The sequence below is a fragment of the Pleuronectes platessa genome, chromosome 6, assembly GCF_947347685.1.
Source record: "Pleuronectes platessa chromosome 6, fPlePla1.1, whole genome shotgun sequence".
Taxonomy (NCBI): domain Eukaryota; kingdom Metazoa; phylum Chordata; class Actinopteri; order Pleuronectiformes; family Pleuronectidae; genus Pleuronectes; species Pleuronectes platessa.
The window spans coordinates 2303313-2330171 of NC_070631.1; the positions used below are offsets into that span (position 1 = coordinate 2303313).

At 47.7% G+C, this 26859-nt stretch overlaps 4 protein-coding genes across 4 annotated transcripts; all 4 read left to right on the forward strand.

Annotated features, from left to right (window-relative positions):
* The first annotated feature begins 3170 nt into the window (after positions 1-3170).
* Positions 3171-5563, forward strand: LOC128442432 (G-protein coupled receptor 182). The gene is made up of 2 exons (XM_053424892.1): positions 3171-3368; positions 4163-5563. Exon 2 carries the CDS (start codon positions 4166-4168, stop codon positions 5240-5242), a length of 1077 nt encoding a protein of 358 aa, XP_053280867.1. The 5' UTR covers positions 3171-3368; positions 4163-4165; the 3' UTR covers positions 5243-5563.
* A 4206-nt stretch (positions 5564-9769) lies between these two features.
* Positions 9770-12235, forward strand: LOC128442443 (G-protein coupled receptor 182). The gene is made up of 2 exons (XM_053424902.1): positions 9770-9971; positions 10835-12235. Exon 2 carries the CDS (start codon positions 10838-10840, stop codon positions 11912-11914), a length of 1077 nt encoding a protein of 358 aa, XP_053280877.1. The 5' UTR covers positions 9770-9971; positions 10835-10837; the 3' UTR covers positions 11915-12235.
* Positions 12236-15890: 3655 nt separating this feature from the next.
* LOC128442452 (G-protein coupled receptor 182) lies at positions 15891-18204 on the forward strand. The gene is made up of 2 exons (XM_053424912.1): positions 15891-16009; positions 16804-18204. The coding sequence occupies exon 2, from the start codon at positions 16807-16809 to the stop codon at positions 17881-17883; it is 1077 nt and encodes a 358-aa protein (XP_053280887.1). The 5' UTR covers positions 15891-16009; positions 16804-16806; the 3' UTR covers positions 17884-18204.
* Positions 18205-22390: 4186 nt separating this feature from the next.
* On the forward strand, positions 22391-24880 carry LOC128442442 (G-protein coupled receptor 182). Its single transcript, XM_053424901.1, has 2 exons — positions 22391-22613; positions 23480-24880. Exons 1-2 carry the CDS (start codon positions 22404-22406, stop codon positions 24557-24559), a joined length of 1290 nt encoding a protein of 429 aa, XP_053280876.1. The 5' UTR covers positions 22391-22403; the 3' UTR covers positions 24560-24880.
* The last annotated feature ends 1979 nt before the right edge of the window (positions 24881-26859 follow it).

The following is a 26859-nucleotide window of genomic DNA, read 5'->3' on the forward strand; positions in this document are numbered from 1 at the left end:
TAGCCATTGTGTGGTTGAATAAAACTTTTTTTTTTTAAATCAAACAGAAATTATTTGAGCTTCTTAGCCATAGGATGGTTGACATTTTTTATATTTTTTGTCACACAACCATTAACCACACCGTGATACAATCTAATGCCTCTAAAGGCCCTCTTAGCTACTCGGTCTTTAGCCAGTTGGTGAGGCAAACTAACTTGTTCAAATTCTCTGACAGTAAAGCTGACCGCTTCTTTTGCACAATGTGTCCGGCGAGTGACGCCGGGTTCACACCGGACGCGGAAGCGACGCCGAAGCGTGGCGTAAGCGCTAATCCCTGGCGCGCCGGCGCTTGGCTGGTCGCGGAAAAAATAGACTCAACGCCGAAACGATCGCTTCACGGCGCTAGGCAGCCGCGGCACAACGCTACGCTTCAGCCTCCGGTGTGTTCAGCGCTGTGGTTTAACATGGGAGTGGGTGGGAGCCAGAGGATTGGCGCTGCGCTTATGCCTCGCTTCCGCGTCGCTTCCGCGTCCGGTGTGAACCCGGCGTCACTCGCCGGACACATTGTGCAAAAGAAGCGGCGACTAGTGCAGAGGCGGCGGAATTGGAAGGTCCTTCTGCGCATGCGTTAAATGCGTTAAAAAAAAAAAACGAATTAATCGGGTAATTTAATCATAACGCGTTAACGCGTTATTTTTCACAGCTCTAATAAAAACACAAATTACTAGCAACGTGCTAACTTAATAAAGATATGTATGTGAGTGTGTGTGTCTATGTTAATCAGGGTGCTCTTAAAATGGCGACTGGCCAAAAGGTCACACCTTCCTCAGCATGCTTTCAAAATGGTCGCTGACCACCTTTAAGGTAACAGCCCCCCCCCCCCCCCCCCCCCCTTCTTCTGAAGTTGTTTGACGACCGGTAGCGGGGGAAGATTTTAACTAGGTGAAGAGATATGCGTTTGTCTGTGTGGATGCTAAGCTAGACAAAGAGTGTAGACCGAAATGCAAAGAGAGAGCGTGATGAGCATTACAAACTAACCTTACTTTCGAATAACTTATAACCCAAAATATCACAACACGTATCAGACTCATAAACATCACACAGTATCGAATAAACAGTCTTGCTTAACCTCGTATAATTATTAAGACCAGTTGTGTTACCCATCCGAGGAAAAGGGAAAAGGAAGTTGCAGTTCAGTGAAGTCTTCTGGTTGGTCGTATGGTTTCTGCCTTCGTGGTTCTGTTGAGCTGTGCAGCTCAGTTGCTGGTTGAAGTTCCCCTGCAGGACATCGAGTCGCTGCTAGGAGTTTGGTAGAGCTTGGTTCGACAGGAGGTTTCCTTGATGAGATGAGCTGGAAGCTGCACCCTTGCGCTGCTCTCGTTGGATGGGAAGAGAAGATGTGAGCTGGAGCAGCCAGGGTTCACCCAACGGCGTTGCAGGAAGAGAGGCTGGCAGCCTTCCTCCTTGGAAGGATTGTGGAAAGAGAGCAAATCGGCGAGACCTGGCCTTATATTGGCCCGGTGACCTCACAGGTCATGGAGCTAGAGTGACCAATTGGAATTGACCCTGGTGTCTTTTTCACATCTCTGGGTGAAGTTGTCCGGAACAAAAGGACATGCATCATCCCGGGAGACTGAGTTCGGGAGGCTTTCTCAGAGTAGGCAGTGGTTAGGCAGTGGTTTCATAAAGCAGAGGACACCGGTTCAACAGAGGGGGTTCAGAGGACGGAGCAGAGGCGGCCCCGCCCCCCTGCTACAGGTGTGGACAGAAGGGACATCGGGAGAGGGAGTGTCCGGAGGAACGAGGTGCAGCTGCTCAGGTGGATTGGAGGAGGGGGGCCGGGAGGGAGCGTTGGGAACTCACACAGTATCACACCCACACCACACACACAGGAAGGTGACACACCACATGTCACTGACCCACACATACACAGTACATGCGAGAGGACTCTGCATTGGACATCAAATGTTCATATGTGTCCTGATATCACATATGAAAAACAAGGGTTGACAGACGAACGCAGAAAGGATGAACCTGTGATCACACATTTATGCTGTGACACAGATCAGTGTGTGTGTTTATCAGCTGATCAGAGAACAGTCTGAAATGTGTCAGGTCCGAGACTCCAGCGCACATCTCACTTGATAAAGGTTAGAAACTAGAATGGAAAGACAAAGGTCTCTTTGCTAAAAATAAAAAAAATGCTTCAGATTGGAAAAATACTAAGGATGCATCCATACTATATCCCCCCCCCCCCCCAACTGCCTGCATAAAAAAAGTGTTTTTTCTGTTACAGCGCAGAGAACGGTTCATCTGGTGCCTTCAATGCCGTCGACTAATCATTTTTTATCTCAAATAGATAAATCTCCGCCCTACAGGAAATCCCTAAGACACTGTGCGCTCAAGGCAAACATGACGTTGGCTTAATAAAAGCTGCTGAACCTGTAGTTATTAACGCCTTAACCCGACTACCGGCCCTCCCAACAGCAATATCCATTTCAAACTGAAGCCATTAAAACCATTACTCCAGTTTTTGAATCAGGACGAAAAGGAGGAGTCATCATTCCCTGTCATCACTCACCAGTACGCACTCCTGTGTTTCACGTGAAAAATCTAAATTGCAATTTGTTCGACAAAAGTAACTTTTCTGGGTCATGTGATCACAGCAGGGGTCAAATCCCTCTCACACAAACATAATGAGACTCGACCGACGCAGAACAAAGACTCGACTGAGACCGAGCTCCTCTGAGTTCCATACGAGCAAAGAGAAACACTCAGATCGTGGAAATGAAGATGAAGAGAGCAGAACTTCCCCCAGTGGGTGAGAACATCCATGTCTGTTTCTACCTGATACAAATCCCTCCTGCTTCCCATGATTCCTGTCACAAGTGTGATTTATAGTAATCAGAAAGTGAATTCTTATAATTGTGATATTTGTGTTTCTGTTGCTTTAACTCAAAAGATAATTCATATCTAAACGCTTCACAGGTCAAATATCCACCACACTGTTCTTTCCAAGTGGAGTCTTTTGAGCTGTGTGGACGTCACTGGACTCTAGTCCACTCCCCCACTACTGACTGAGGATGTCCTGTTGGATGTGTGTGTGTGTGTGTGTGTGTGTGTGCGTGCGTGTGTGTGTGTGTGTGTGTGTGTGTGTGTGTGTGTGTGTGTGTGTGTGTGTGTGTGTGTGTGTGTGTGTGTGTTTGTGTGTCTATGAGAAATGGGAGGGTAGGAACTCCAGGCTGCTTGATTGCTCAGATAGTAATCCACATCAGAGCTTCAGAGGAGTCCTCTTGCTTCCACAAGCTTGGAACATTAAAAACCCTCCAGACGACGAAGAGGCCTCGGGCAGAACCTGCTCCTCTTCATCTTTCAGTACGCTTAACAAGGTACGGTAAAATCCAAGTTCTTTATTTCTCAAGGTTTTAGAATCTGTTTCTACCTTTAACACGGGAACAAAAGGGAAGTGCGTCTGCTGGCAGATCCTCGGGAGCTCGACCACATCAGAGGAGATTCGACTTGGTCCTTTTGATTATTTGACTGTTTTTAATTCATCATATCGGAGTGAGACACATTCTCTAGTCTCACAGATGCTGATCTCCGTCACGACATTCATAGAATCATTTCCTGTTTGGCAATTAGTCAACGAAGTAAAAGCACTGAAGTTAGTTCTGTGCTGCAGTGCTTTGGATCTGGGTGAAATACTGATCTTTTATTTTGTAATATTTTGTTGTGGACTTGGGTCAGAGGACTCTGAAATAGTCAACAAGTGACCAGTTCACCCGTGAACAGTAACAGAGATTATAATAGATCTTCACTGCAGATAAACCAGGTGGGATGAACAAAAAGTTTCTAGCTTCACTCTGCACCGTAGACAAACGGTAAAAAGTGACAGAAGAGTAATATTAGAGTTTGAGGACGAGAGGCTAACGACGAGGAATAAATCTGAAGAATCATCGACACAGGGCGAGAGACACACAACCTTACAAACAAGCAGGTTTACTTTGTGAAACGTTCGCTGTAGGTTGTGAGATAACTTTTAATAACCTGTTGTGGTTTTAGTTTTTCTACCTCTGTGACAGTTCAGCCGAGCAGGTCTGCCTCCTCCTCCTCCTCCTCCTCCTCGATTAAGCCACAAAGAAAAGTCTTAACACTTTTCCTCTTTTCTTGCTTCTCGCTCCAGACCATGGCCGACGAGCACAACCACTCAGGCTACATTAACGGCACGCCGTGGTTCGTCTCCGAGTGCACCATCGAGCTGGACGTGGACTACAGGCGCATCGCCCTCTTCCTGCTCTACCTCTTCATCTTTATGGTGGGCCTGCTGGAGAATGTGCTGGTCGTGTGGGTGAACTGGAGCAGGCGCCACTCCGCCAACGGGGTTCTCTTCTGCGTCATCAACGTGAGCCTGTCGGACCTGATGGTGATTGGGATCCTGCCTTTCTACCTCATGGAGGTGACCATGGGCGAGGTTTGGGTGTGGGGCCGCTTCCTCTGCAAGGTCACCAACCTCATCTTCGTGGTCAACTTCTACAGCAGCTCCCTCTTCCTGGCCTGCATGACCTTGGAGCGCTACCTGTCCCTGACCAGACCCTCGTCTCCAGCCCTCTTCCCTGTGGTGGGCCGGCGGCGCTGGTTGCTCTGCGGAGGCCTGTGGCTCTTCTCTTTTGTTCTGGCCCTGTTTGAGAACGTCCATGTGGACCTTCTGGAGTGGGACGAGCCGGGTTGCTACTTGATTCCCGAGCACAACTACGACGAGTGGTTTGTTTGCTTACACTACCTGAACTTGATCTTCCAGTTCATAGGTCCCGCGGCCGTCATCATCACCTGCAACGTGCTGATCGCTCGAGCAGTCAAGGCGACTCCGGATGTGCAGGGCCGGCGGGACGTGTGGCTGGTGCACGTGTACTCCCTGGTCTTCGTTATGTGCTGGCTGCCCTACAACTTGGTGGTGTTCCTGATGGTCATTGACATCCTCAACCCCTACATCTTCAGCTGCAACACCATAGAGGGCCTCTACTTCTCCTACAGCGTGGTGCAGTGCCTGTCGCTTTTCCACTGCGTCGCCAACCCCATCCTCTACAACTTCCTCAGCCAGAGCTTCCGCAAAAACCTGATCAACACGGTGCTGAGCCACATACCCAAAGAGGTGGAGCAGGTTGGAGCAGGAAACCAGCCTGGTGCTCCTAACGGCGGCGGCGGCCCGGAGAGGCAGCGCAAGTTGAGTAACGTCAGCACAAGCCAGTCTGACGTGGGATCATAAGAGAGAAGCTGAGGATCGAGTCAAGAACTAAACCCAGTCTCTGAAAACTAGAGTTCACTTTCCTTTCGTTATCCACTTCCTGTTTTTTTAATCATGTACCTGATCAGTTTAAAAAAAGAGGGAAGCAGGAAATGTTTTCTCAAAGCTGCTCATCTCCCACAGGAAAACATGGCGGCCTCTTAAATGTGGTGGCAGCATGAATGTGTGTAAACACCAGATGAACGGGCCGGTGTCACATGGAGGATAAATTAAAGCATTTGTTGTTGTACTGTTGTTTTCTTTAAGTTCTGTTCAAATGCAATAAAACTCCCTTCAACACTGTTTGTATCCATCTGAGCTGGAAAAGCTGAGCAGCATCTTCAGGGTTTCTGCAGGTTCAGGTTCAATTTAAGGTTTTTTAAGATCTTTGTGAGTATGACAGAAACTTAGTTAGTTAAGTTGAAGGACAAGGAGTTCCTGACAGTGTAGAGGTTGGGCAAAATTCACTTATGCAACATTAATTAAGCAAACCTTTGTGAAAGAAAAACATTTATTATGAATATAATAAAGTATAAAAACACAAATTACTAGCAACGTGCTAACTTAATAAAGATATGTATGTGAGTGTGTGTGTCTATGTTAATCAGGGTGCTCTTAAAATGGCGACTGGCCAAAATGTCACACCTTCCTCAGCATGCTTTCAAAATGGTCGCTGACCACCTTTAAGGTAACAGCCCCCCCCCCCCCCCCCCCTTCTTCTGAAGTTGTTTGACGACCGGTAGCGGGGGAAGATTTTAACTAGGTGAAGAGATATGCGTTTGTCTGTGTGGATGCTAAGTTAGACAAAGAGTGTAGACTGAAATGCAAAGAGAGAGCGTGATAAGCATTACAAACTAACCCCACTTTCGAAAAACTTATAACCCAAAATATCACAACACGTATCAGACTCATAAACATCACACAGTATCGAATAAACAGTCTTGCTTAGCCTAGCATAATTATTAAGCCCAGTTGTGTTACCCATCCGAGGAAAAGGGAAAAGAAAGTTTCAGTTCAGTGAAGTCTTCTGGTTGGTCGTATGGATTCTGCCTTCGTGGTTTTGTTGAGCTGTGCAGCTCAGTTGCTGGTTGAAGTTCCCCTGCAGGACATCGAGTCGCTGCTAGGACTTTGGTAGAGCTTGGGTTCGACAGGAGGTTTCCTTGATGAGATGAGCTGGAAGCTGCACCCTTGCGCTGCTTTCGTTGGATGGGAAGAGAAGATGTGAGCTGGAGCAGCCAGGGTTCACCCAACGGCGTTGCAGGAAGAGAGGATGGCAGCCTTCCTCCTTGGAAGGATTGTGGAAAGAGAGCAAATCGGGGGAGACCTGGCCTTATATTGGCCCGGTGACCTCACAGGTCATGGAGCTAGAGTGACCAATTGGAATTGACCCTGGTGTCTTTTTCACATCTCTGGGTGAAGTTGTCCGGAACAAAAGGACATGCATCATCCCGGGAGACTGAGTTTGGGAGGCTTTCTCAGAGTAGGCAGTGGTTTCATAAAAAACATGTCCCAACACAAATGTGTGAAAACACGAGAACAGCAGCAACCTCCTGTACCCCGCAGTTCAGCCGAAATCCACCTGTTACGCTTGTGCTGCCCCCATGCCGATGCTTGAGGCGGCCGGACAAGGTGGTGTGATGATGTTCTCTGTCCTTGATAAGAAGCCGACAGCGAAGCAAAACTGACTGAAGTTCAATGACGTGCTCTGCATGTTGAAGAAAACTACAAGGCCCGACAAAGACCAAAAGACCTGACCATGAACCAGACACTTCAAGACTCACAGACATCCTCCACCATGCACCATCACCCAACAACTAGCAGAGGACACCGGTTCAACAGAGGGGGCTCAGAGGACGGAGCAGAGGCGGCCCCGCCCCCCTGCTACAGATGTGGACAGAAGGGACATCGGGAGAGGGAGTGTCCGGAGGAACGAGGTGCAGCTGCTCAGGTGGATTGGAGGAGGGGGGCCGGGAGGGAGCGTTGGGAACTCACACAGTATCACACCCACACCACACACACAGGAAGGTGACACACCACATGTCACTGACCCACACATACACAGTACATGCGAGAGGACTCTGCATTGGACATCAAATGTTCATATGTGTCCTGATATCACATATGAAAAACAAGGGTTGACAGACGAACGCAGAAAGGATGAACCTGTGATCACACATTTGTGCTGTGACACAGATCAGTGTGTGTGTTTATCAGCTGATCAGAGAACAGTCTGAAATGTGTCAGGACTTGATAAAGGTTAGAAACTAGAATGGAAAGACAAAGGTGTCTTTGCTAAAAATAAAAAAAATGCTTCAGATTGGAAAAATACTAAGGATGCATCCATACTATACTCCCCCCCCCCCCCCCCAACTGCCTGCATAAAAAAAGTGTTTTTTCTGTTACAGCGCAGAGAACGGTTCATCTGGTGCCTTCAATGCCGTCGACTAATCATTTTTTATCTCAAATAGATAAATCTCCGCCCTACAGGAAACCCCTAAGACACTGTGCGCTCAAGGCAAACATGACGTTGGCTTAATAAAAGCTGCTGAACCTGTAGTTATTAACGTCTTAACCCGACTACCGGCCCTCCCAACAGCAATATCCATTACAAACTGAAGCCATTAAAACCATTACTCCAGTTTTTGAATCAGGACGAAAAGCAGGAGTCATCATTCCCTGTCATCACTCACCAGTACGCACTCCTGTGTTTCACGAGAAAAATCTAAATTGCAATTTGTTCGACAAAAGTAACTTTTCTGGGTCATGTGATCACAGCAGGGGGCAAATCCCTCTCACACAAACATAATGAGACTCGACCGACGCAGAACAAAGACTCGACTGAGACCGAGCTCCTCTGAGTTCCATACGAGCAAAGAGAAACACGCAGATCGTGTAAATGATGATGGAGAGAGCAGCACTTTAAGGTGGCCCTGAGAGCTCAATGAACAGCAACTTAAGAAAACACATGCAAGTTGACAAAACACAAGCAAAGTAAGAAAACATCTTCATCTAGTTCACAACACAACACATTACAGAAATGCGCAGCAAATAGACAAACGCGCTGCAGATAGACAAACGCGCTGCAGATAGACAAACGCGCTGCAAATAGAGAAGAAACGACAACGGAAGTGTTTCCAGAGGACAGCTAAGAGGGATGGACACTGCTGCCACAGCAGACACAAAAACGTCCAATACACCATACAAATTCGGTTCCACACAGGGGTCGGCCACGCGCGGCTCTGGAGCCGCAGGCGGCTCTTCAGCCCCTCTGCAGTGGCTGTACAGTACAGTGTTGTGCATATGTTTCACGAACGCTGAACTTAACGAGTCAGTTTTCATATTATTAACGTGAACGTAATGATGAACGTGAGTGAACGTCACGTTCATTTTTTAAATCATCATCGTATCAGGCCATCATGAAATACCAGGAGCGGGCGAGTGTGTGTGTGTGTTTGTGTGTGTGCGTGTGCCTGTGTGTGTGTCCCGGCGCTCCGACCCCGCCCACTCACTCGGAGAGAGCCACAGTGAGCTCTGAGCTCTGAATATGGTCCGATCTAGAGACATGTCGTCTTCTCCTGTTAAACTGAATAAACAGCGCTAACAAGCAAGCCCCTGTTTGTGAGGCAATGTATTGTCCATAGTGTGAAGGGGTAGGAAACCTTTACTGTCGAAAGAGACATTTTGCCCCCACTCCTGAGCGAGGTGGCGGGGTCGGGGACTCGGTGCGCTCGCTACTCTCACACACACACACACACACACACACACACACACAGAGGGGCTGAACAGCCGCATTCGGCTCCAGAGCCGCGGGTGGCACCGAAGTTGTATGGTGTATTGGACGTTTTTGTGTCTGCTGTGGCAGCAGTGTCCATCACTCTTAGCTGTCCTCTGGAAACACTTCCGTTGTCGTTTCTTCTCTATTTGCAGCGCGTTTCTCTATTTGCAGCGCGTTTCACTATTTGCAGCGCGTTTGTCAATTTGCAGCGCGTTTGTCTATTTGCAGCGCGTTTGTCTATTTGCTGCGCGTTTCTGTAATGTGTTGTGTTGTGTTGTGAACTTGATGAAGATGTTTTCTTACTTTGCTTGTGTTTTGTCAACTTGCATGTGTTTTCTTAACTTGCCTGTGTTTTCTTAAGTTGCTGTGCGTTGAGCTCTCAGAGCCACCGTAGCACTTCCCCCAGTGGGTGAGGACATCCATGTCTGTTTCTACCTGAGACAAATCCCTCCTGCTTCCCATGATTCCTGTTACAAGTGTGATTTCTAGGAATCAGACAGTAAATTCTTATAATTCTTATAATTGTGTTTCTGTTGCTTTAACTCCTGAGATAATTCAGACATTGTAAATGCTTCACAGGTCAAATATCCACCACACTGTTCTTTCCAAGTGGAGTCTTTTGAGCTGTGTGGACGTCACTGGACTCTAGTCCACTCCCCCACTATTGACTGAGGATGTCCTGTTGGATGTGTGTGTGTGTGTGTGTGTGTGTGTGTGTGTGTGTGTATGTGTGTGTGTGTGTGTGTGTGTGTGTGTGTCTATGAGAAATGGGAGGGTAGGAACTCCAGGCTGCTTGATTGCTCAGATAGTCGTCTACATCAGAGCTTCAGAGGAGTCCTCTTGCTTCCACAAGCTTCGAACATTAAAAACCCTCCAGACGACGAAGAGGCCTCGGGCAGAACCTGCTCCTCTTCATCTTTCAGTACGCTTAACAAGGTACGGTTAAATCCAAGTTCTTTATTTCTCAAGGTTTTAGAATCTGTTTCTACCTTTAACACAGGAACAAAAGGGAAGTGCGTCTGCTGGCAGATCCTCGGGAGCTCGACCACATCAGAGGAGATTCGACTTGGTCCTTTTGATTATTTGACTGTTTTTAATTCATCATATCGGAGTGAGACACATTCTCTAGTCTCACAGATGCTGATCTCCGTCACGACATTCATAGAATCATTTCCTGTTTGGCAATTAGTCAACAAAGTAAAAGCACTGAAGTTAGTTCTCTCGCTGCAGTGCTTTGGATCTGGCTGAATTACTGATCTTTCAGGAATCTGAAATGGTCAACATGTGACTTGTGTTTAAAAAACACCAGTTCACCTGTGAACAGTAATAGAGATTATAATAGATCTTCACTGCAGATAAACCAGTTGGGATGAACACAAAGTTTTCTAGCTTCACTCTGCACCGTAGACAAACGATAAAAAGTGACAGAAGATCGTAGAAGAGTTTGAGGACGAGGAATAAATCTGAAGAATCATCGACACAGGACGAGAGAAACACAACATTACAAACAAGCAGGTTTACTTTGTGAAACGTTCGCTGTAGGTTGTGAGATAACTTTTAATAACCTGTTGGGGTTTTAGTTTTTCTACCTCTGTGACAGTTCAGCCGAGCAGGTCTGCCTCCTCCTCCTCCTCCTCACCCTCCTCCTCCCCCTCCTCCTCCTCCCCCTCCTCCTCCTCCTCCTCCCCCTCCTCCTCCTCCTCCCCCTCCTCCTCCTCCTCCTCCTCGATTAACCCACAAAGAAAAATCTAGACTCCAGATATCACTCACTTTTCCTCTTTTCTTGCTTCTCGCTCCAGACCATGGCCGACGAGCACAACCACTCAGCCTACATTAACGGCACGCCGTGGTTCGTCTATGTGTGCACCATCGAGCTGGACGTGGACTACAGGCGCATCGCCCTCTTCCTGCTCTACCTCTTCATCTTTATGGTGGGCCTGCTGGAGAATGTGCTGGTCGTGTGGGTGAACTGGAGCAGGCGCCACTCCGCCAACGGGGTTCTCTTCTGCGTCATCAACGTGAGCCTGTCGGACCTGATGGTGATTGGGATCCTGCCCTTCTACCTCATGGAGGTGACCATGGGCGAGGTTTGGGTGTGGGGCCACTTCCTCTGCAAGGTCACCAACCTCATCTTCATGGTCAACTTCTACAGCAGCTCCCTCTTCCTGGCCTGCATGACCTTGGAGCGCTACTTGTCCCTGACCAGACCCTCGTCTCCAGCCCTCTTCCCTGTGGTGGGCCGGCGGCGCTGGTTGCTCTGCGGAGGCCTGTGGCTCTTCTCTTTTTTCCTGGCCCTGTTTGAGAACGTCCATGTGGACCTTCTGGAGTTCGACGAGCCGGGTTGCTACATGATGCCCGAGCACAACTTCCAGGAGTGGTTTATTTGCGTACACTACCTGAACTTGATCTTCCAGTTCATAGGTCCTGCGGCCGTCATCATCACCTGCAACGTGCTGATCGCTCGAGCGGTCAAGGCGACTCCGGATGTGCAGGGCCGGCGGGACGTGTGGCTGGTGCACGTGTACTCCCTGGTCTTCGTCATGTGCTGGCTGCCCTACCACCTGGTGGTGTTCCTGACGGTCATTGACATCCTCAACCCCTACATCTTCAGCTGCAACACCATAGAGGTCCTTTACTTCTCCTACAGCGTGGTGCAGTGCCTGTCGCTTTTCCACTGCGTCGCCAACCCCATCCTCTACAACTTCCTCAGCCAGAGCTTCCGCAAAAACCTGATCAACACGGTGCTGAGCCACATACCCAAAGAGGTGGAGCAGGTTGGAGCAGGAAACCAGCCTGGTGCTCCTAACGGCGGCGGCGGCCCGGAGAGGCAGCGCAAGTTGAGTAACGTCAGCACAAGCCAGTCTGACGTGGGATCATAAGAGAGAAGCTGAGGATCGAGTCAAGAACTAAACCCAGTCTCTGAAAACTAGAGTTCACTTTCCTTTCGTTATCCACTTCCTGTTTTTTTAATCATGTACCTGATCAGTTTAAAAAAAGAGGGAAGCAGGAAATGTTTTCTCAAAGCTGCTCATCTCCCACAGGAAAACATGGCGGCCTCTTAAATGTGGTGGCAGCATGAATGTGTGTAAACACCAGATGAACTGACCGGTTTCACATGGAGGATAAATTAAAGCATTTGTTGTTGTACTGTTGTTTTCTTTAAGTTCTGTTCAAATGCAATAAAACTCCCTTCAACACTGTTTGAATCCATCTGAGCTGGAAAAGCTGAGCAGCATCTTCAGGGTTTCTGCAGGTTCAGGTTCAATTTAAGGTTTGTTAAGATCTTTGTGAAGTACGACAGAAACTTAGTTAGCTAAGTTGAAGGACAAGGAGTTCCTGACAGTGTAGAGGTTGGGCAAAATTCACTTATGCAACATTAATTAAGCAAACCTTTGTGAAAGAAAAACATTTATTATGAATATAATAAAGTATAAAAACTAGGGCTGTGAAATGATTAAAATTTTTAATCAAATTAATCACAGGTTTCTATGGATTAATCATGATTAATCACATTACCGATTTTTTCGGAATATTTTTGTGAAAACAAGATTTATGACATTTAACTTTTCTTTTGTGCTGCAACTCAGCAGTTCTTCAGCAGTTATCATTGCTTTTCCATATGGAACATTAATATAATCTTCATCCTAAACAGAATTCGGGTTCCTTAGCCATTGTGTGGTTGAATAAAACTTTTTTTTTTTAAATCAAACAGAAATTATTTGAGCTTCTTAGCCATAGGATGGTTGACATTTTTTATATTTTTTGTCACACAACCATTAACCACACCGTGATACAATCTAATGCCTCTAAAGGCCCTCTTAGCTACTCGGTCTTTAGCCAGTTGGTGAGGCAAACTAACTTGTTCAAATTCTCTGACAGTAAAGCTGACCGCTTCTTTTGCACAATGTGTCCGGCGAGTGACGCCGGGTTCACACCGGACGCGGAAGCGACGCCGAAGCGTGGCGTAAGCGCTAATCCCTGGCGCGCCGGCGCTTGGCTGGTCGCGGAAAAAATAGACTCAACGCCGAAACGATCGCTTCACGGCGCTAGGCAGCCGCGGCACAACGCTACGCTTCAGCCTCCGGTGTGTTCAGCGCTGTGGTTTAACATGGGAGTGGGTGGGAGCCAGAGGATTGGCGCTGGACACATTGTGCAAAAGAAGCGGCGACTAGTGCAGAGGCGGCGGAATTGGAAGGTCCTTCTGCGCATGCGTTAAATGCGTTAAAAAAAAAAACAAATTAATCGGGTAATTTAATCATAACGCGTTAACGCGTTATTTTTCACAGCTCTAATAAAAACACAAATTACTAGCAACGTGCTAACTTAATAAAGATATGTATGTGAGTGTGTGTGTCTATGTTAATCAGGGTGCTCTTAAAATGGCGACTGGCCAAAAGGTCACACCTTCCTCAGCATGCTTTCAAAATGGTCGCTGACCACCTTTAAGGTAACAGCCCCCCCCCCCCCCCCCCCCTTCTTCTGAAGTTGTTTGACGACCGGTAGCGGGGGAAGATTTTAACTAGGTGAAGAGATATGCGTTTGTCTGTGTGGATGCTAAGCTAGACAAAGAGTGTAGACCGAAATGCAAAGAGAGAGCGTGATGAGCATTACAAACTAACCTTACTTTCGAATAACTTATAACCCAAAATATCACAACACGTATCAGACTCATAAACATCACACAGTATCGAATAAACAGTCTTGCTTAACCTCGTATAATTATTAAGACCAGTTGTGTTACCCATCCGAGGAAAAGGGAAAAGGAAGTTGCAGTTCAGTGAAGTCTTCTGGTTGGTCGTATGGTTTCTGCCTTCGTGGTTCTGTTGAGCTGTGCAGCTCAGTTGCTGGTTGAAGTTCCCCTGCAGGACATCGAGTCGCTGCTAGGAGTTTGGTAGAGCTTGGTTCGACAGGAGGTTTCCTTGATGAGATGAGCTGGAAGCTGCACCCTTGCGCTGCTCTCGTTGGATGGGAAGAGAAGATGTGAGCTGGAGCAGCCAGGGTTCACCCAACGGCGTTGCAGGAAGAGAGGCTGGCAGCCTTCCTCCTTGGAAGGATTGTGGAAAGAGAGCAAATCGGCGAGACCTGGCCTTATATTGGCCCGGTGACCTCACAGGTCATGGAGCTAGAGTGACCAATTGGAATTGACCCTGGTGTCTTTTTCACATCTCTGGGTGAAGTTGTCCGGAACAAAAGGACATGCATCATCCCGGGAGACTGAGTTCGGGAGGCTTTCTCAGAGTAGGCAGTGGTTAGGCAGTGGTTTCATAAAGCAGAGGACACCGGTTCAACAGAGGGGGTTCAGAGGACGGAGCAGAGGCGGCCCCGCCCCCCTGCTACAGGTGTGGACAGAAGGGACATCGGGAGAGGGAGTGTCCGGAGGAACGAGGTGCAGCTGCTCAGGTGGATTGGAGGAGGGGGGCCGGGAGGGAGCGTTGGGAACTCACACAGTATCACACCCACACCACACACACAGGAAGGTGACACACCACATGTCACTGACCCACACATACACAGTACATGCGAGAGGACTCTGCATTGGACATCAAATGTTCATATGTGTCCTGATATCACATATGAAAAACAAGGGTTGACAGACGAACGCAGAAAGGATGAACCTGTGATCACACATTTATGCTGTGACACAGATCAGTGTGTGTGTTTATCAGCTGATCAGAGAACAGTCTGAAATGTGTCAGGTCCGAGACTCCAGCGCACATCTCACTTGATAAAGGTTAGAAACTAGAATGGAAAGACAAAGGTCTCTTTGCTAAAAATAAAAAAAATGCTTCAGATTGGAAAAATACTAAGGATGCATCCATACTATATCCCCCCCCCCCCCCAACTGCCTGCATAAAAAAAGTGTTTTTTCTGTTACAGCGCAGAGAACGGTTCATCTGGTGCCTTCAATGCCGTCGACTAATCATTTTTTATCTCAAATAGATAAATCTCCGCCCTACAGGAAATCCCTAAGACACTGTGCGCTCAAGGCAAACATGACGTTGGCTTAATAAAAGCTGCTGAACCTGTAGTTATTAACGCCTTAACCCGACTACCGGCCCTCCCAACAGCAATATCCATTTCAAACTGAAGCCATTAAAACCATTACTCCAGTTTTTGAATCAGGACGAAAAGGAGGAGTCATCATTCCCTGTCATCACTCACCAGTACGCACTCCTGTGTTTCACGTGAAAAATCTAAATTGCAATTTGTTCGACAAAAGTAACTTTTCTGGGTCATGTGATCACAGCAGGGGTCAAATCCCTCTCACACAAACATAATGAGACTCGACCGACGCAGAACAAAGACTCGACTGAGACCGAGCTCCTCTGAGTTCCATACGAGCAAAGAGAAACACTCAGATCGTGGAAATGAAGATGAAGAGAGCAGAACTTCCCCCAGTGGGTGAGAACATCCATGTCTGTTTCTACCTGATACAAATCCCTCCTGCTTCCCATGATTCCTGTCACAAGTGTGATTTATAGTAATCAGAAAGTGAATTCTTATAATTGTGATATTTGTGTTTCTGTTGCTTTAACTCAAAAGATAATTCATATCTAAACGCTTCACAGGTCAAATATCCACCACACTGTTCTTTCCAAGTGGAGTCTTTTGAGCTGTGTGGACGTCACTGGACTCTAGTCCACTCCCCCACTACTGACTGAGGATGTCCTGTTGGATGTGTGTGTGTGTGTGTGTGTGTGTGTGCGTGCGTGTGTGTGTGTGTGTGTGTGTGTGTGTGTGTGTGTGTGTGTGTGTGTGTGTGTGTGTGTGTGTGTGTGTGTGTGTGTTTGTGTGTCTATGAGAAATGGGAGGGTAGGAACTCCAGGCTGCTTGATTGCTCAGATAGTAATCCACATCAGAGCTTCAGAGGAGTCCTCTTGCTTCCACAAGCTTCGAACATTAAAAACCCTCCAGACGACGAAGAGGCCTCGGGCAGAACCTGCTCCTCTTCATCTTTCAGTACGCTTAACAAGGTACGGTAAAATCCAAGTTCTTTATTTCTCAAGGTTTTAGAATCTGTTTCTACCTTTAACACGGGAACAAAAGGGAAGTGCGTCTGCTGGCAGATCCTCGGGAGCTCGACCACATCAGAGGAGATTCGACTTGGTCCTTTTGATTATTTGACTGTTTTTAATTCATCATATCGGAGTGAGACACATTCTCTAGTCTCACAGATGCTGATCTCCGTCACGACATTCATAGAATCATTTCCTGTTTGGCAATTAGTCAACGAAGTAAAAGCACTGAAGTTAGTTCTGTGCTGCAGTGCTTTGGATCTGGGTGAAATACTGATCTTTTATTTTGTAATATTTTGTTGTGGACTTGGGTCAGAGGACTCTGAAATAGTCAACAAGTGACCAGTTCACCCGTGAACAGTAACAGAGATTATAATAGATCTTCACTGCAGATAAACCAGGTGGGATGAACAAAAAGTTTCTAGCTTCACTCTGCACCGTAGACAAACGGTAAAAAGTGACAGAAGAGTAATATTAGAGTTTGAGGACGAGAGGCTAACGACGAGGAATAAATCTGAAGAATCATCGACACAGGGCGAGAGACACACAACCTTACAAACAAGCAGGTTTACTTTGTGAAACGTTCGCTGTAGGTTGTGAGATAACTTTTAATAACCTGTTGTGGTTTTAGTTTTTCTACCTCTGTGACAGTTCAGCCGAGCAGGTCTGCCTCCTCCTCCTCCTCCTCCTCCTCGATTAAGCCACAAAGAAAAGTCTTAACACTTTTCCTCTTTTCTTGCTTCTCGCTCCAGACCATGGCCGACGAGCACAACCACTCAGGCTACATTAACGGCACGCCGTGGTTCGTCTCCGAGTGCACCATCGAGCTGGACGTGGACTACAGGCGCATCGCCCTCTTCCTGCTCTACCTCTTCATCTTTATGGTGGGCCTGCTGGAGAATGTGCTGGTCGTGTGGGTGAACTGGAGCAGGCGCCACTCCGCCAACGGGGTTCTCTTCTGCGTCATCAACGTGAGCCTGTCGGACCTGATGGTGATTGGGATCCTGCCTTTCTACCTCATGGAGGTGACCATGGGCGAGGTTTGGGTGTGGGGCCGCTTCCTCTGCAAGGTCACCAACCTCATCTTCGTGGTCAACTTCTACAGCAGCTCCCTCTTCCTGGCCTGCATGACCTTGGAGCGCTACCTGTCCCTGACCAGACCCTCGTCTCCAGCCCTCTTCCCTGTGGTGGGCCGGCGGCGCTGGTTGCTCTGCGGAGGCCTGTGGCTCTTCTCTTTTGTTCTGGCCCTGTTTGAGAACGTCCATGTGGACCTTCTGGAGTGGGACGAGCCGGGTTGCTACTTGATTCCCGAGCACAACTACGACGAGTGGTTTGTTTGCTTACACTACCTGAACTTGATCTTCCAGTTCATAGGTCCCGCGGCCGTCATCATCACCTGCAACGTGCTGATCGCTCGAGCAGTCAAGGCGACTCCGGATGTGCAGGGCCGGCGGGACGTGTGGCTGGTGCACGTGTACTCCCTGGTCTTCGTTATGTGCTGGCTGCCCTACAACTTGGTGGTGTTCCTGATGGTCATTGACATCCTCAACCCCTACATCTTCAGCTGCAACACCATAGAGGGCCTCTACTTCTCCTACAGCGTGGTGCAGTGCCTGTCGCTTTTCCACTGCGTCGCCAACCCCATCCTCTACAACTTCCTCAGCCAGAGCTTCCGCAAAAACCTGATCAACACGGTGCTGAGCCACATACCCAAAGAGGTGGAGCAGGTTGGAGCAGGAAACCAGCCTGGTGCTCCTAACGGCGGCGGCGGCCCGGAGAGGCAGCGCAAGTTGAGTAACGTCAGCACAAGCCAGTCTGACGTGGGATCATAAGAGAGAAGCTGAGGATCGAGTCAAGAACTAAACCCAGTCTCTGAAAACTAGAGTTCACTTTCCTTTCGTTATCCACTTCCTGTTTTTTTAATCATGTACCTGATCAGTTTAAAAAAAGAGGGAAGCAGGAAATGTTTTCTCAAAGCTGCTCATCTCCCACAGGAAAACATGGCGGCCTCTTAAATGTGGTGGCAGCATGAATGTGTGTAAACACCAGATGAACGGGCCGGTGTCACATGGAGGATAAATTAAAGCATTTGTTGTTGTACTGTTGTTTTCTTTAAGTTCTGTTCAAATGCAATAAAACTCCCTTCAACACTGTTTGTATCCATCTGAGCTGGAAAAGCTGAGCAGCATCTTCAGGGTTTCTGCAGGTTCAGGTTCAATTTAAGGTTTTTTAAGATCTTTGTGAGTATGACAGAAACTTAGTTAGTTAAGTTGAAGGACAAGGAGTTCCTGACAGTGTAGAGGTTGGGCAAAATTCACTTATGCAACATTAATTAAGCAAACCTTTGTGAAAGAAAAACATTTATTATGAATATAATAAAGTATAAAAACACAAATTACTAGCAACGTGCTAACTTAATAAAGATATGTATGTGAGTGTGTGTGTCTATGTTAATCAGGGTGCTCTTAAAATGGCGACTGGCCAAAATGTCACACCTTCCTCAGCATGCTTTCAAAATGGTCGCTGACCACCTTTAAGGTAACAGCCCCCCCCCCCCCCCCCCCTTCTTCTGAAGTTGTTTGACGACCGGTAGCGGGGGAAGATTTTAACTAGGTGAAGAGATATGCGTTTGTCTGTGTGGATGCTAAGTTAGACAAAGAGTGTAGACTGAAATGCAAAGAGAGAGCGTGATAAGCATTACAAACTAACCCCACTTTCGAAAAACTTATAACCCAAAATATCACAACACGTATCAGACTCATAAACATCACACAGTATCGAATAAACAGTCTTGCTTAGCCTAGCATAATTATTAAGCCCAGTTGTGTTACCCATCCGAGGAAAAGGGAAAAGAAAGTTTCAGTTCAGTGAAGTCTTCTGGTTGGTCGTATGGATTCTGCCTTCGTGGTTTTGTTGAGCTGTGCAGCTCAGTTGCTGGTTGAAGTTCCCCTGCAGGACATCGAGTCGCTGCTAGGACTTTGGTAGAGCTTGGGTTCGACAGGAGGTTTCCTTGATGAGATGAGCTGGAAGCTGCACCCTTGCGCTGCTTTCGTTGGATGGGAAGAGAAGATGTGAGCTGGAGCAGCCAGGGTTCACCCAACGGCGTTGCAGGAAGAGAGGATGGCAGCCTTCCTCCTTGGAAGGATTGTGGAAAGAGAGCAAATCGGGGGAGACCTGGCCTTATATTGGCCCGGTGACCTCACAGGTCATGGAGCTAGAGTGACCAATTGGAATTGACCCTGGTGTCTTTTTCACATCTCTGGGTGAAGTTGTCCGGAACAAAAGGACATGCATCATCCCGGGAGACTGAGTTCGGGAGGCTTTCTCAGAGTAGGCAGTGGTTTCATAAAAAACATGTCCCAACACAAATGTGTGAAAACACGAGAACAGCAGCAACCTCCTGTACCCCGCAGTTCAGCCGAAATCCACCTGTTACGCTTGTGCTGCCCCCATGCCGATGCTTGAGGCGGCCGGACAAGGTGGTGTGATGATGTTCTCTGTCCTTGATAAGAAGCCGACAGCGAAGCAAAACTGACTGAAGTTCAATGACGTGCTCTGCATGTTGAAGAAAACTACAAGGCCCGACAAAGACCAAAAGACCTGACCATGAACCAGACACTTCAAGACTCACAGACATCCTCCACCATGCACCATCACCCAACAACTAGCAGAGGACACCGGTTCAACAGAGGGGGCTCAGAGGACGGAGCAGAGGCGGCCCCGCCCCCCTGCTACAGATGTGGACAGAAGGGACATCGGGAGAGGGAGTGTCCGGAGGAACGAGGTGCAGCTGCTCAGGTGGATTGGAGGAGGGGGGCCGGGAGGGAGCGTTGGGAACTCACACAGTATCACACCCACACCACACACACAGGAAGGTGACACACCACATGTCACTGACCCACACATACACAGTACATGCGAGAGGACTCTGCATTGGACATCAAATGTTCATATGTGTCCTGATATCACATATGAAAAACAAGGGTTGACAGACGAACGCAGAAAGGATGAACCTGTGATCACACATTTGTGCTGTGACACAGATCAGTGTGTGTGTTTATCAGCTGATCAGAGAACAGTCTGAAATGTGTCAGGACTTGATAAAGGTTAGAAACTAGAATGGAAAGACAAAGGTGTCTTTGCTAAAAATAAAAAAAATGCTTCAGATTGGAAAAATACTAAGGATGCATCCATACTATACTCCCCCCCCCCCCCCCCCAACTGCCTGCATAAAAAAAGTGTTTTTTCTGTTACAGCGCAGAGAACGGTTCATCTGGTGCCTTCAATGCCGTCGACTAATCATTTTTTATCTCAAATAGATAAATCTCCGCCCTACAGGAAACCCCTAAGACACTGTGCGCTCAAGGCAAACATGACGTTGGCTTAATAAAAGCTGCTGAACCTGTAGTTATTAACGTCTTAACCCGACTACCGGCCCTCCCAACAGCAATATCCATTACAAACTGAAGCCATTAAAACCATTACTCCAGTTTTTGAATCAGGACGAAAAGCAGGAGTCATCATTCCCTGTCATCACTCACCAGTACGCACTCCTGTGTTTCACGAGAAAAATCTAAATTGCAATTTGTTCGACAAAAGTAACTTTTCTGGGTCATGTGATCACAGCAGGGGGCAAATCCCTCTCACACAAACATAATGAGACTCGACCGACGCAGAACAAAGACTCGACTGAGACCGAGCTCCTCTGAGTTCCATACGAGCAAAGAGAAACACGCAGATCGTGTAAATGATGATGGAGAGAGCAGCACTTTAAGGTGGCCCTGAGAGCTCAATGAACAGCAACTTAAGAAAACACATGCAAGTTGACAAAACACAAGCAAAGTAAGAAAACATCTTCATCTAGTTCACAACACAACACATTACAGAAATGCGCAGCAAATAGACAAACGCGCTGCAGATAGACAAACGCGCTGCAGATAGACAAACGCGCTGCAAATAGAGAAGAAACGACAACGGAAGTGTTTCCAGAGGACAGCTAAGAGGGATGGACACTGCTGCCACAGCAGACACAAAAACGTCCAATACACCATACAAATTCGGTTCCACACAGGGGTCGGCCACGCGCGGCTCTGGAGCCGCAGGCGGCTCTTCAGCCCCTCTGCAGTGGCTGTACAGTACAGTGTTGTGCATATGTTTCACGAACGCTGAACTTAACGAGTCAGTTTTCATATTATTAACGTGAACGTAATGATGAACGTGAGTGAACGTCACGTTCATTTTTTAAATCATCATCGTATCAGGCCATCATGAAATACCAGGAGCGGGCGAGTGTGTGTGTGTGTTTGTGTGTGTGCGTGTGCCTGTGTGTGTGTCCCGGCGCTCCGACCCCGCCCACTCACTCGGAGAGAGCCACAGTGAGCTCTGAGCTCTGAATATGGTCCGATCTAGAGACATGTCGTCTTCTCCTGTTAAACTGAATAAACAGCGCTAACAAGCAAGCCCCTGTTTGTGAGGCAATGTATTGTCCATAGTGTGAAGGGGTAGGAAACCTTTACTGTCGAAAGAGACATTTTGCCCCCACTCCTGAGCGAGGTGGCGGGGTCGGGGACTCGGTGCGCTCGCTACTCTCACACACACACACACACACACACACACACACACAGAGGGGCTGAACAGCCGCATTCGGCTCCAGAGCCGCGGGTGGCACCGAAGTTGTATGGTGTATTGGACGTTTTTGTGTCTGCTGTGGCAGCAGTGTCCATCACTCTTAGCTGTCCTCTGGAAACACTTCCGTTGTCGTTTCTTCTCTATTTGCAGCGCGTTTCTCTATTTGCAGCGCGTTTCACTATTTGCAGCGCGTTTGTCAATTTGCAGCGCGTTTGTCTATTTGCAGCGCGTTTGTCTATTTGCTGCGCGTTTCTGTAATGTGTTGTGTTGTGTTGTGAACTTGATGAAGATGTTTTCTTACTTTGCTTGTGTTTTGTCAACTTGCATGTGTTTTCTTAACTTGCCTGTGTTTTCTTAAGTTGCTGTGCGTTGAGCTCTCAGAGCCACCGTAGCACTTCCCCCAGTGGGTGAGGACATCCATGTCTGTTTCTACCTGAGACAAATCCCTCCTGCTTCCCATGATTCCTGTTACAAGTGTGATTTCTAGGAATCAGACAGTAAATTCTTATAATTCTTATAATTGTGTTTCTGTTGCTTTAACTCCTGAGATAATTCAGACATTGTAAATGCTTCACAGGTCAAATATCCACCACACTGTTCTTTCCAAGTGGAGTCTTTTGAGCTGTGTGGACGTCACTGGACTCTAGTCCACTCCCCCACTATTGACTGAGGATGTCCTGTTGGATGTGTGTGTGTGTGTGTGTGTGTGTGTGTGTGTGTGTGTATGTGTGTGTGTGTGTGTGTGTGTGTGTGTGTCTATGAGAAATGGGAGGGTAGGAACTCCAGGCTGCTTGATTGCTCAGATAGTCGTCTACATCAGAGCTTCAGAGGAGTCCTCTTGCTTCCACAAGCTTCGAACATTAAAAACCCTCCAGACGACGAAGAGGCCTCGGGCAGAACCTGCTCCTCTTCATCTTTCAGTACGCTTAACAAGGTACGGTTAAATCCAAGTTCTTTATTTCTCAAGGTTTTAGAATCTGTTTCTACCTTTAACACAGGAACAAAAGGGAAGTGCGTCTGCTGGCAGATCCTCGGGAGCTCGACCACATCAGAGGAGATTCGACTTGGTCCTTTTGATTATTTGACTGTTTTTAATTCATCATATCGGAGTGAGACACATTCTCTAGTCTCACAGATGCTGATCTCCGTCACGACATTCATAGAATCATTTCCTGTTTGGCAATGTATCAACAAAGTAAAAGCACTGAAGTTAGTTCTCTCGCTGCAGTGCTTTGGATCTGGCTGAATTACTGATCTTTTATTTTGTAATATTTTGTTGTGAACTTGGGTCAGAGGAATCTGAAATAGTCAACATGTGACTTGTGTTTAAAAAACACCAGTTCACCTGTGAACAGTAATAGAGATTATAATAGATCTTCACTGCAGATAAACCAGTTGGGATGAACACAAAGTTTTCTAGCTTCACTCTGCACCGTAGACAAACGATAAAAAGTGACAGAAGATCGTAGAAGAGTTTGAGGACGAGGAATAAATCTGAAGAATCATCGACACAGGACGAGAGAAACACAACATTACAAACAAGCAGGTTTACTTTGTGAAACGTTCGCTGTAGGTTGTGAGATAACTTTTAATAACCTGTTGGGGTTTTAGTTTTTCTACCTCTGTGACTGTTCAGCCGAGCAGGTCTGCCTCCTCCTCCTCCTCCTCACCCTCCTCCTCACCCTCCTCCTCCTCCTCCTCCTCCCCCTCCTCCTCCTCCTCCTCCTCGATTAACCCACAAAGAAAAATCTAGACTCCAGATATCACTCACTTTTCCTCTTTTCTTGCTTCTCGCTCCAGACCATGGCCGACGAGCACAACCACTCAGCCTACATTAACGGCACGCCGTGGTTCGTCTATGAGTGCACCATCGAGCTGGACGTGGACTACAGGCGCATCGCCCTCTTCCTGCTCTACCTCTTCATCTTTATGGTGGGCCTGCTGGAGAATGTGCTGGTCGTGTGGGTGAACTGGAGCAGGCGCCACTCCGCCAACGGGGTTCTCTTCTGCGTCATCAACGTGAGCCTGTCGGACCTGATGGTGATTGGTATCCTGCCCTTCTACCTCATGGAGGTGACCATGGGCGAGGTTTGGGTGTGGGGCCACTTCCTCTGCAAGGTCACCAACCTCATCTTCATGGTCAACTTCTACAGCAGCTCCCTCTTCCTGGCCTGCATGACCTTGGAGCGCTACCTGTCCCTGACCAGACCCTCGTCTCCAGCCCTCTTCCCTGTGGTGGGCCGGCGGCGCTGGTTGCTCTGCGGAGGCCTGTGGCTCTTCTCTTTTGTTCTGGCCCTGTTTGAGAACGTCCATGTGGACCTTCTGGAGTTCGACGAGCCGGGTTGCTACATGATGCCCGAGCACAACTTCCAGGAGTGGTTTATTTGCGTACACTACCTGAACTTGATCTTCCAGTTCATAGGTCCTGCGGCCGTCATCATCACCTGCAACGTGCTGATCGCTCGAGCGGTCAAGGCGACTCCGGATGTGCAGGGCCGGCGGGACGTGTGGCTGGTGCACGTGTACTCCCTGGTCTTCGTCATGTGCTGGCTGCCCTACCACCTGGTGGTGTTCCTGATGGTCATTGACATCCTCAACCCCTACATCTTCAGCTGCAACACCATAGAGGTCCTTTACTTCTCCTACAGCGTGGTGCAGTGCCTGTCGCTTTTCCACTGCGTCGCCAACCCCATCCTCTACAACTTCCTCAGCCAGAGCTTCTGCAAAAACCTGATCAACACGGTGCTGAGCCACATACCCAAAGAGGTGGAGCAGGTTGGAGCAGGAAACCAGCCTGGTGCTCCTAACGGCGGCGGCGGCCCGGAGAGGCAGCGCAAGTTGAGTAACGTCAGCACAAGCCAGTCTGACGTGGGATCATAAGAGAGAAGCTGAGGATCGAGTCAAGAACTAAACCCAGTCTCTGAAAACTAGAGTTCACTTTCCTTTCGTTATCCACTTCCTGTTTTTTTAATCATGTACCTGATCAGTTTAAAAAAAGAGGGAAGCAGGAAATGTTTTCTCAAAGCTGCTCATCTCCCACAGGAAAACATGGCGGCCTCTTAAATGTGGTGGCAGCATGAATGTGTGTAAACACCAGATGAACTGACCGGTTTCACATGGAGGATAAATTAAAGCATTTGTTGTTGTACTGTTGTTTTCTTTAAGTTCTGTTCAAATGCAATAAAACTCCCTTCAACACTGTTTTAATCCATCTGAGCTGGAAAAGCTGAGCAGCATCTTCAGGGTTTTTGCAGGTTCAGGTTCAATTTAAGGTTTTTTAAGATCTTTGTGAGTATGACAGAAACTTAGTTAGCTAAGTTGAAGGACAAGGAGTTCCTGACAGTGTAGAGGTTGGGCAACATTCACTTATGCAACAATAATTAAGCAAACCTTTGTGAAAGAAAAACATTTATTATGAATATAATAAAGTAAAAAAACACAAATTACTAGCAACGTGCTAACTTAACAAAGATATGAATGTGAGTGTGTGTGTCTATGTAAATCAGGGTGCTCTCAAAACGGCGACTGGCCAAAAGGTCACACCTTCCTTAGCATGCTTTCAAAATGGTCGCTGACCACCCTAAAGGTAACAGCCCCCCCCTTCTTCTGAAGTTGTTTGACGACCGGTAGCGGGGGAAGATTTTAACTAGGTGAAGAGATATGCGTTTGTCTGTGTGGATGCTAAGCTAGACAAAGAGTGTAGACCGAAATGCAAAGAGAGAGCGTGATGAGCATTACAAACTAACCTTACTTTCGAATAACTTATAACCCAAAATATCACAACACGTATCAGACTCATAAACATCACACAGTATCGAATAAACAGTCTTGCTTAGCCTCGTATAATTATTAAGACCAGTTGTGTTACCCATCCGAGGAAAAGGGAAAAGAAAGTTTCAGTTCAGTGAAGTCTTCTGGTTGGTCATATGGTTTCTGCCTTCGTGGTTCTGTTGAGCTGTGCAGCTCAGTTGCTGGTTGAAGTTCCCCTGCAGGACATCGAGTCGCTGCTAGGAGTTTGGTAGAGCTTGGTTCGACAGGAGGTTTCCTTGATGAGATGAGCTGGAAGCTGCACCCTTGCGCTGCTTTCGTTGGATGGGAAGAGAAGATGTGAGCTGGAGCAGCCAGGGTTCACCCAACGGCGTTGCAGGAAGAGAGGCTGGCAGCCTTCCTCCTTGGAAGGATTGTGGAAAGAGAGCAAATCGGGGAGACCTGGCCTTATATTGGCCCGGTGACCTCACAGGTCATGGAGCTAGAGTGACCAATTGGAATTGACCCTGGTGTCTTTTTCACATCTCTGGGTGAAGTTGTCCGGAACAAAAGGACATGCATCATCCCGGGAGACTGAGTTCGGGAGGCTTTCTCAGAGTAGGCAGTGGTTAGGCAGTGGTTTCATAAAGCAGAGGACACCGGTTCAACAGAGGGGGTTCAGAGGACGGAGCAGAGGCGGCCCCGCCCCCCTGCTACAGGTGTGGACAGAAGGGACATCGGGAGAGGGAGTGTCCGGAGGAACGAGGTGCAGCTGCTCAGGTGGATTGGAGGAGGGGGGCCGGGAGGGAGCGTTGGGAACCCACACAGTATCACACCCACACCACACACACAGGAAGGTGACACACCACATGTCACTGACCCACACATACACAGTACATGCGAGAGGACTCTGCATTGGACATCAAATGTTCATATGTGTCCTGATATCACATATGAAAAACAAGGGTTGACAGACGAACGCAGAAAGGATGAACCTGTGATCACACATTTGTGCTGTGACACAGATCAGTGTGTGTGTTTATCAGCTGATCAGAGAACAGTCTGAAATGTGTCAGGTCCGAGACTCCAGCGCACATCTCACTTGATAAAGGTTAGAAACTAGAATGGAAAGACAAAGGTCTCTTTGCTAAACATAAAAAAAATGCTTCAGATTGGAAAAATACTAAGGATGCATCCATACTATATCCCCCCACCCCCCAACTGCCTGCATAAAAAAAGTGTTTTTTCTGTTACAGCGCAGAGAATGGTTCATCTGGTGCCTTCAATGCCGTCGACTATGTTACGGTTTGAGTGGGGAGATGGACCCAGGATGCAGAGGTTATCAAACAAAAAGGTATTTAATATAATAAAAGGGTTTTAAACAAGACAAAAACAAAACAGGAACACTAACATAAGTAACTGGCGACAAAGCG